The sequence below is a fragment of the Ranitomeya variabilis genome, chromosome 4, assembly GCF_051348905.1.
Source record: "Ranitomeya variabilis isolate aRanVar5 chromosome 4, aRanVar5.hap1, whole genome shotgun sequence".
In the NCBI taxonomy this organism is placed as follows: domain Eukaryota; kingdom Metazoa; phylum Chordata; class Amphibia; order Anura; family Dendrobatidae; genus Ranitomeya; species Ranitomeya variabilis.
Window position 1 is genome coordinate 753,182,332 of NC_135235.1, and position 10,948 is coordinate 753,193,279.

At 44.2% G+C, this 10,948-nt stretch overlaps 1 protein-coding gene across 2 annotated transcripts; it reads left to right on the forward strand.

Annotated features, from left to right (window-relative positions):
- Window positions 1–320: 320 nt before the first annotated feature.
- LOC143766803 (uncharacterized) lies at window positions 321–9,738 on the forward strand. Of its 2 annotated transcripts, none has more exons than XM_077254765.1 (7): window positions 321–427; window positions 3,923–4,072; window positions 4,202–4,381; window positions 4,465–4,588; window positions 4,672–4,769; window positions 4,966–5,056; window positions 8,244–9,738. In XM_077254765.1, exons 1-7 carry the CDS (start codon window positions 422–424, stop codon window positions 9,683–9,685), a joined length of 2,091 nt encoding a protein of 696 aa, XP_077110880.1. In that variant the 5' UTR covers window positions 321–421; the 3' UTR covers window positions 9,686–9,738. The 2 variants fall into 2 exon arrangements, with proteins under 2 accessions (XP_077110880.1, XP_077110881.1); XM_077254766.1 differs by having other exon boundaries at window positions 8,247–9,738.
- The last annotated feature ends 1,210 nt before the right edge of the window (window positions 9,739–10,948 follow it).

Consider the following 10,948-nt stretch of genomic DNA (forward strand, 5'->3'; position numbering starts at 1 on the left):
ACACAGTATAATGTTCTCACCTCAATAAACGAGAGTGTCAAGAGCAAAGAGAGTCATGCCGGCTCGGACGTTGCCTGGATTAACCAGGTCTCCGATGATGCCCTGTACTACTGTAGTGTATGATCACTGCCTGTCAGTGTAATACTAATGGCCCCATACCATACCTCCCAACCATCCCAGATCCAGCGGGCAGTCCCGATTTTGACAGTCTACCCCGCTGTCACAGGCGGGATCTCACTTTTCCCGCACTGCAATGTGAGCCTCAGCCTCATCCCTCCACCTGCAGAGCAGCACACCACATATATGGCTGCTCTGTGTGCACAGAACCTGTGATGAGGTCACAGGAGGGGAGGAGTCAGGGGTCACATCATTGAGGCCTCTGTGTATACATGCAGTACTCTGCTGGGTGTCATGGTGCTGGATGAGGGTAAGTTTGTGTGTGGGGTCAGGAGGTGTTTACAGTGTGGCTGTAGCAGAGCTGTGTGTGTACAGAGCAGAGTTGTGTGTGTACAAGGTGTAAGTAGCGGAGCCGCATGTGAACGGCGCAGAGCAGTGGTGTCCGGAGGTGGAGCCATGTGTGTATGAAGTGTACGGAGCGGAGCCACGTGTGCAAAGTATATGGAGCAGAGATGTTTGTGTGTACGGAGCAGAACCGCGTGTGTACGAGGTGTACGGAGCGGAGCCACATGTGAACGAGGTGTACGAAGGGGAGCCACGTGTGTGCGAGGTGTACGGAGCGGAGCCGCGTGTGTGCGAGGTGTACAGAGCGGAGTCGTGTGTGTACGAAGCAGAGTTGCGTGTGTATGAAGTGTACACTAGCTAGCTGTGTCGGGTCGGATCAGATATTGCTCCTCGCTCTGACACTGACTGGCACAGGAGACACGGAGAGGTCTTCATCAGTGGCGTATCGGAGCTGCAGCGACGTGAGCAGTCAGCGGTACGGTGTGGCTGGATGATATCATTCAGCGCAGTGGGAATGGAAGCTGCCGGCTGCTGCTAGGGAGCGCGTTGAAAGGTGTGTGTGTGTTTGTGTGTAGGGGTGTGTGTGTAGTGATGGAGAAGGCAATTATGAGGGTGAGGTAACCATGTGTGACCATCATACTGTACGCATTATCATGTGGTGCCATTATACTGTACCCAGCATCATGTGGGGCCATTATACAGAATGGAGCATCATGTGGGGCCATTATACAGTATGGAGCATCATGTGTGGCCATTATACAGTATGGAGCATCATGTGGGGCTATTAAATAATAATAATAATAATAATAATAATTTTATTTATATAGCGCCAACATATTCCGCAGCGCTTTACAACTTATAGAGGGGACTTATACAGACAACAGACATTACAGCATAACAGAAATCACAGTTCAAAACAGATACCAGGAGGAATGAGGGCCCTGCTGCTCGCAAGCTTACAATCTATGAGGAAAAGGGGGCTATTATACATTATGGAGCGTCATGTGGGTCCGTTATACAGTACGGAGCACTATGTGTAGCCATCATACAGTATGGAACACTGTGTGGCCATTATACAGTATGGAGCACTGTGTGTAGCCATTATACAGTATGGAGCACTGTGTGGCCATATTTTTTTCGTTTATAATTATTGTTTATGAAACAGTGTGATCAGCAGTGCTAAATAGGTGTGTTGGGGCATGGATATGGGTGTGACTAGTTGTGAAATGGGTGTGGTTAGAGGCGTGGCCTAAAATTTGCCACTGCACGTGCCACAAACTTTGTCCCTCTTTCCTTTCTTCAAAAGTTGAGGTATGCCATACACATGAGATAAGAGTTGGCTGAACGGTCATTTGGCAGACGGCCATCTCTCCCGACTCCCCCATACACACAAATATTCCAGCTTTCCTGGGGTCTGTATGAGAGAGTCGCCTCCAGACTCCTCTAGCGGAGGATTATCTACAGGAAGAACAAACGGATTATCCTCTGAAATTCAGGATGTCAGATCCTTCTCTGCCCTGACATCATCTGTCGGGAGGCCCCAAATACATTATATAGTCACCCAAACCCCCGAAATCAGTGCTTTCATGTAACTTTAGTCTAATGTGTATGGGGGCGGTAAAAGGTAACTTATTGGACGCTGCCTCTGGCCTAATAGACCTTCATACATTGCTGCCCAGACCCCATTATTAGGCATGTAAGTATCGTAATAACTAGGCCGCCCCATACTATCGAGTACTTGGGGGCGGGGGGCGTTCAGCCAAACTCTGTCACCTTCTTAGATGTCATGTTTGCTTTTCACAGCAGCAAGTGGTTAAACTGCCAGGGTTTTTGTTGAAGCCTCATCTGTGCCGTCCCTGCGGTGCACATCTATGTTCTGGGGCACTAAAAGATTAATTTATTTTTAATAGATGTTTAACAAGTTAAAAATTATAAAATGTGTCTTCTGCTTTTTCCATGTTTTTTTTTCTTTTTACAAGAATTGTTGGAGCCAATTTTCTTTAGAAACATTTTAATATCTTGTTTTTCTGGTGTTTTTCTTGTAATATCGGAAAGCCTAAGGCCAGAAATAAACCCCATAAATCACTGTACATGGAGACTTTGGGATCAGATAATTTCTGTCCGTGTTGATTGTGGAAAGAAAACAGCTTTTCTAAGGGCCCCGTCTCACTAAACGATTTACCAACGATCACGACCAGCGATACGACCTGGCCGTGATCGTTGGTAAGTCGCTGTGTGGTTGCTGGGGAGCTGTCACACAGACCGCTCTCTCCAGCGACCAACGATCAGGGGAACGACTTCGGCATCGTTGAAACTGTCTTCAACGATGCCGAAGTCCCCCTGCAGCACCCGGGTAACCAGGGTAAACATCGGGTTACTAAGCGCAGGGCCGCGCTTAGTAACCCGATGTTTACCCTGGTTACCAAAAAAAACAAACAGTACATACTCGCCTTTCGGTGTCCAGGTCCCTCGCCATCTGCTTCCTGCTCTGACTGAGATCCGGCCGTATAGTGAGAGCAGATCACAGCAGTGATGTCACTGCTGCGCTCTCACTTCTCACTGTACGGCCGGCAGTCAGTGAGAGCAGGAAGCAGACGGCGAGGGACCTGGACACCGAAAGGCGAGTATGTACTGTTTGTTTTTTTTTACATTTACGCTGGTAACCAGGGTAAACATCGGGTTACTAAGCGCGGCCCTGCGCTTAGTAACCCGATGTTTACCCTGGTTACCAGTGAAGACATCGCTGGATCGGTGTCACACACACCGATTCAGCGATGTCAGCGGGACCTCAACGACCAAAAAAAGGTCCAGGCCATTCGGACACGACCAGCGATCTCACAGCAGGGGCCTGATCGCTGGTACGTGTCACACATAGCGAGATCGCTATGGAGGTCGCTGTTGCGTCACAAAACTAGTGACTCAGCAGCGAGCTCGCTAGCGATCTCGCTATGTGAGACGGGGCCTTAAAAGCCTCAAACTTCTGTGTGTGAATCAGAGCTGAGATCTAACGTGATAGAAGATTACAGTGCGAGGAAGACGGGAAACCTTCATATAGACGGCCGGTGGTGATGGAGTCAGTGACCGACTCTGGCCAAATATGTCTCTAGAGCCGTAGTAGAAGATGAAGATGTCGTCCTCATCATGAAGTAGTTATTTCTCATGTCGCGTGTAATGAATATCTCCTGCAGTATTGCTAATGCCGATTCCAGGGTCGGTAAATGAGACGAGAATTAGCGTTATGGAAGATGAGTCTATGAGGAACGTATTCAGCTGCCGACTCCGAGGAAGAAACTGCTTGTTGTCTGTGGCCTAAATATATAGGATTTATTAGTAGATGTAAAGAAGGAAACTAAATACTGTAAAATAATAAATCTCCTCATATGTTTCCCTTATTATCTCCAGTAATTGTATTATTACACAGGATTCTTATGATGTTACATCGGCTCATCTTCTCATTCAGGTCTCTACAATATCGGATCCTCTCAGTGAAGATCTTCTACAAAAGAGAATTTTCCTGATTTACCCATCACAGATGGATATGGACAGAGACAAGATGGCGGAGAGGATATTACACCTCACCCTAGAGATCCTCTTCCGGCTTACTGGAGAGGTGAGAGATTCTGATGACGTCACATTACATCATTCTTATCTATGGGAATAACAGATGGACAGAACTGGAGAGGTGAGGACTCTGGAAATGTCTGTAGTGAGATTTATTAATGTGTCTCTCCATTACCAGGATTACACAGTGGTGAAGAAGACCTCTAGTGATCGCTGTCAGGACCCTGTGTCTGAGGGATGGGGAAGACCCCTGAGCCCAATCACGGGGCCTCCACCTCACCCCCTGATCCATGAGGACATCAATGACCAGAAGATCCTAGAACTCATCTACAAGATGATTGAGCTGCTGACTGGAGAGGTGACACTGCTGGGAATGCTGGGACATTATACAGTAACGCTATGAAGGGATAGGGGGGATGACGGTATCATTGTATGTGTCAGGTTCCTATAAGGTGTCAGGATGTCGCTGTCTATTTCTCCATGGAGGAGTGGGAGTATTTAGAAGGACACAGAGATCTGTACAAAAACGCCATAATGGAGGTTCCCCAGCCCCTCACATCACCAGGTAATAGACAGGACTAAATATACACGGCCTATAATTATCTGTATGTAAAGAATGAATTCAGTCCCTGTATGTGTTTCCTCCAGATCTATCCAGTAAGAGGACAACACCAGAGAGATGTCCCCGTCCTCTTCTTCCACAGGACTGCAAGCAAGAATATCCCAATGCTCCTCAGGATCATCAGGTAGATGGAGAGAAGGTGTCAGGAGATCTCCCCTATGATGTGTAGACGCCGGTGAAGGTCTTGTGCTCAGTCTTGTTTTATCCACCAGTATTATATGTTTTATACTTGTGTAATGAGAACGGTGGAGATGGCAGGATTAGAGCTGATCATAGATGTGACTTCTCCATCTGTCGGTGACTTATAATATTTGTTTCAGGGTGAAGATCTGACCCATATTAATGCTACAGAGACATATGTGAGGGGGGATGAGTGGTGTAAAGAGGAGATTCCCACATATGACTACCCAGGTGAGTAGTAATCACTAAATGCAGAGAGGTCACAGATTCTTCTCAGTCACCGGCTGTGGCTGCTTTATCGGTGGTGTAGTCCGGCCGTATTACCATGATTGCCATGGATTCTGGCTGATGAATTGGGACACACATAAATTTCTTTGTAGGACACTATGCTCTAGCAAGCTATCTGTCAAACAAATTAAAAAAAATTGATTGGTCCAAAATATTCCACCTCCACATTATACCAGGAATGGCAGTAAAATTAGGGATGAATGGAGTAGCCGAATCCGAATCCTCCCATCTGGGAAATGCTACATCAAGAGGCAAAGCCCTTTGGACATTGGTGTGCACCAACTCACGGGCACTAGGGACATTGCTAGTACTGGGCATTGTTCCCTGAGTTGGAGACATTTTTCCAGAAGCGTTACTGGTCCTTCTTGTTGTACTGGTCCTTGTGTGTGAGGATCGACCAGAATCACTGCTCATTTCTGAGCTATCACTGTCACTGCTACTAAAGCCCTCGAAATCCACATCCCCATCCGGCACTGCGCTGTCTTCGCTGTCATAACATAAAAGTGCATAAGCCTCCTCTACACTATAATACTGATGGGCCATTTTATTTGTTTTTCTGTTTTTTTCGGAAATAGAAAACACTGATGTGACCAAATTATTGGGGAGACAATTGAGAACAGCTTAATTCTTTAGCCTAACCCTAACTTTAGAATAAACCCTAACTTTAGCCCCAACACTAACCCTAACTATAGCACTAACCCTAACTATAGCACTAACCCTAACCTGCCTTATCTGTTATTTTTACTTTATAACAAGATCGCTGACTGACACAGCTGTTGCCAGCAGCACTTGTAACACTGATTCTCCTCTAATCTCTCACTGAATGGACATCTGAGGAGAAACAGCGTTTTTATGAGGCAGATCGCCCGGGAAAGTTAATTGCTACAACACACTTTCTTAGTGATTTGTCTCATTGGCTGGTGTGACGCTGACGTCATCACGACCTGAACCAATCAAGTCTCAATGAGGTCGGGGGTCACAGTAAGTGTTGTGCGCCAGAATCCTCTCGTTATAAGGTACGTGGGGGTCCTGATGAGCACAAAACCGACAAACGGTAGATAAACGTTGGCGCTAGCAGGGCTTTGTGCAGCGCTGACGTTTATCTACCGTTGGCGGTCACAAAGCGGTTAATTTAAGGGTATCATCATTTCTGTCCAGGTCTATTTCCTGAGTTTTATTTATTTTTTTAAATCTGTGGAAGCATGGTTGAAAAGTAATGTCAGACTTTTATTTGTTCATTTTCATAGATTTGTGATTTATTACTTTTGTCAGATTCAAGTTATTTCTGTGACCATTGTGGGGTTTTCTGTCATTAAACGAGGGGTACCAACAATTTTGACCACGTGTGTAGGAGGAGTGAATATTTTGAATCCACATCCACTTTCTGGAAATTAGCACGAAGTGGATGTGAAAATTACACATTTGCCATTTTATTACCCAGCACATAGTGCCCAGATTGTGCTCCAGGAGACACACACCGCAGAGTAAGTGGATTCTTCTCACTATAATTTTGCTAAATACAGGGATCCTAAATGTTGTTTGAGCTCACTGCAAGACTCAGAAGTGAGAGCGGATTTTTCTGGATTGGTTTATAGAGACTCTGTTGCTTTTCAACAGCCTTTGAGCTGCTAATAGTGTGGGAACCTGTTTTTCAAACCTAGCAAAAGTGTGAGATGGGTCACACCTATACAATAGGTGTTGTATATCAGTAGAATATAGCACGGAGAGTCTCCCAATAATGAAAACGTAACTTTTAATCACTAAGATAAAATGGACAAACTAACATGACACAATTAACACATGTGAATAAGGTGCTCGTGCAAACCAGTGCTCAAGATAAAAATTGGTTTGATCTCACCAATGGGAACAGACAAATGTCCACAGCAGATTCCTCCTGTTGCCTTCTCTAAATAGGAGGGGAGGAACGAGAGGGAGGGGGTATAGGGCTTTACTAAACTCCCTGTCGTGCCCCTTGTATTGCCCCTGTCCTAACAAGGACAGGCCCCAAGTATACCCTGCTAGGGACAATCACCATCCACGACATCTAATATATAGGTCTCCCTACGCGTTTCCTCCCCAGTCACAGGGATTCATAACTACCCATAGGCAGTGACACATATTGTCACATCCATTCATAGGTACCCTGGCACTGCAGGGTTACCTAGATGACGGACACTTAATTTTTTTTTATACTTTGTCCCATTGGCTTTAAATCAACTCCCCTAATGAATTTGTGTGACTGGGGAGGAAACACGTAGGGAGACTTATATATTATATGTAGTGGATGGTTGTTGTCCCTAGCAGGGTAAACTTGGGGCCTGTCCTTGTTAGGACAGGAGCAATACAAGGGGCACGACAGGGAGTTTAGTAAAGCCCTATAACCCCCTCCCTCTCTTTCCTCTCCTCCTATCTAGAGAAGGCAACAGGAGGAACCTGCTGTGGACGTTTGTCGTTCCCATTGGTGAGACCAAACCAATTTTTATCTTGCGCACTGGTTTTCATGAGCACCTTATTCACATGTGTTAATTTTGTCATGTTAGTTTGTCCATTTTATCTTAGTGATTAAAAGTTAAGTTTTAATTATTGGGAGACTCTCCGTGCTATATTCTAACCTCTGTTTATCCATTGATCGATGATGGACCTGACAGGGGACTTGTTTTTTTGTGAGATGAGAATTGGTATTATTTTTGCCTACATAACATTGATTGATTCTTTTTATTCAATATTTGGGAGGCAGAATGAACAAACAGTTGAACACCACACACTACTGGTTCATCCAACAAGATTTTCTATTAGGCCGGGATCACACATATGCGAGATACGTCCGAGTCTCGCAGGTGAAAACCCAGATCTGGCACCGGCACTCCAGAGCGGAGCGTGCGGCTCCATGTGTTGCTGTGCGGCTGCACGCTCCGCTCCGGAGTGCCGGCACCAGAGCTGGGTTTTCACCTGCGAGACTCGGACGTATCTCGCGTATGTGTGATCCCGGCCTTAGACTGTGAACAGTTATTGTTTAGTAAATAAAGTTTTTACATAGCTTGCCATTTTTATGGATGGTTTAAGTTGAAATGTTCAAAAATATAAAACTCAAGGATATTTTATTAAAAATATGTTGTTTTTTTTATCTTAGCAGATGACTGTACCAGGAGATCAGAGGGACAGTTGACATCTTCAGTTTTTAAATCTGATGATCTTGAGATCCTACAAGATACAACTGAAGTGAATGCCATTACTCCAGATATATCATCATCCATTCACAGTAAAGATCTGTCATCTGGTCCTATGAAACAGGTCCCATCTTCTGATTCATTGCTAACTACTAAGGAAAATCAAAGTCATAAACGAGGCATTAAAAGACAAACTGCTCCTAAAGCAAATAAGTCATTTTCTTGTTCAGAATGTGGTAAATGTTATAACCAGAAATCAGATTTGGTTAGGCACCATAGGACTCACACAGGGGAGAAACCTTTTTCCTGTTCAGAATGTGGGAAATGTTTTAACCAGAAATGGCATCTTGTTAGTCACCAGAGAAATCACACAGAAGAGAAGCCTTTTTCCTGTTCAGAATGTGGGAAATGTTTTAATTGGAAAATAAATCTTGATAGCCATCAAAGAATCCACACAGGGCAGAAACCTTTTTCCTGTTCAGAGTGTGGGAAAGGTTTTAAATTGAAAATAGATTTGGCTAATCACCATAGAACTCACACAGGGGAGAAGCCTTTTTCCTGTTCAGAATGTGGGAAATGTTTTAACCAGAAAAGGAATCGTGTTAGTCACCAGAGAACCCACACAGGGGAGAAGCCTTTTTCCTGTTTAGAATGTGGGAAATGTTTTAACCAGAAAAGGAATCTTGTTAGACATCAGAGCAGTCACAAAGAGAAGAAGCCTTTTTCCTGTTCAGAATGTGGGAAATGTTTTAACCTGAAATCAGATTTGGTTAGGCACCATAGAACTCACACAGGGGAGAAGCCTTTTTCCTGTTCAGAATGTGGGAAATATTTTAACCTGAAATCAGGTTTGGTTAGGCATCATATAACTCACACAGGGGAGAAGCCTTTTTCCTGTTCAGAATGTGGGAAATATTTTAACCTGAAATCAGGTTTGGTTAGGCATCATAGAACTCACACAGGGGAGAAGCCTTTTTCCTGTTCTGAATGTGGGAAATGTTTTAACCAGAAATGGAATCTTGTTACTCACCAGAGAACTCACAAAGAGGAGAAGCCTTTTTCCTGTTCAGAATGTGGGAAATGTTTTATACATGAATCAGATTTGGTTAGGCACCATAGAACTCACACAGGGGAGAAGCCTTTTTCCTGTTCAGAATGTGGGAAATATTTTAACCTGAAATCAGGTTTGGTTAGGCATCATAGAACTCACACAGGGGAGAAGCCTTTTTCCTGTTCAGAATGTGGGAAAAGTTTTCACCTGAAATCAGATTTGGTTAGGCACCATAGAACTCACACAGGGGAGAAGCCTTTTTCCTGTTCAGAATGTGGGATATGTTTTAACAGGAAAGCGCTTCTTGTTAGGCATCAGAGCAGTCACACAGAGAAGCCTTTTTCATTTTCTTAATGTGGGAAATACTTTACTTGGAAATCAACTGTTAATAAACATCAGAGACATCACATAGGGGAGAAGCCTTTTTTATGTTCATAATGTTGGAATAGTTTTAACCAAAATTGAATCTTCTTAAATGGGTTGTCTCTTGTCATTCCTCATGTTTGCTGACAAAAGGATAAACTACACTTTATTAATTCCAAATGTAAAACTATACCCATAATTTACCCCCTGAAGGTTAGTCAGTAGGTGACTAATAGAAAAAACATGTACCCCACAGTTCAGTATATAGGGTGAGGTGACGTATACACACTCACTCTCCAAGCCTCTCATTTCTACGGGTTTCATCGTCCTCACCAAAGGCAACTCATCAGGAGACTAATATTGACCTATATTTAAGCAAAACTAGACAAAAAACTAAAACCATGTATCATGTTATCCGAAACAGTCAGAAAACCAGCCACATATTGGCAGATCCCAGACCTCAAACTATATACTTCATAAGTTTATAATTATAAGCCACTCCAGTGTCAGGAATAGATAGTATGTGAAAAATACAGTATAATTCTTGTGTTTTTCTCCTATAGTGACTTCCCTAGTTTGGTATTGTAACAGCTGTTAATTAGTAGGGCAAGCTCTCCTAGGCTAAACTCAGTTTTCAGATGGCCCAATATGTACTACTCAGGGAAACCTTAAGCTGGGTTCACATTGCGTTAATAGCAATGCGCTGACGGCATCCGTTACATAGCGGCACTAACGCTATGTAACGGATGCGTTAGTGCACCCATTAACTGCCATTATGTAGCGCATTACCAACGCATGTCATAATCGGCATGCGTTAGCGATGTGCCGTCATTCTGTGACGGACCCTCGGACGCAGTCTGCAGTGTTTTCAGGTCCGTCACCGCTAGCACAGATAGAGCATCTGTGCTAGTGCGATCGCATAAACGCAATCTTTTTCGGCACTTGCGTTAACGCAGTCCGTTTAACGTATGCGTTGAACGGACTGCACTAACGCAATGTGAACCTAGCCTTACCTGCTCCAAAGATCAATAGCAGCTTCTAATGGCCAGGCTGCGGTCTGTCAAGGAATGAGTGAAATATCCTTATAAAGACTAGGGATGTGTGCAACCATAATGTATGGAGGATCTGTGCCATTATTTAGTGTGAAAATGTCACGGAGTGACTGGCCCAGTGTGACACGACCAAGCAACATACAGCATTGTATCTTAATTAACCAGAAAACTATTCTTAGCAAATGAAGAATAATAGAATGTT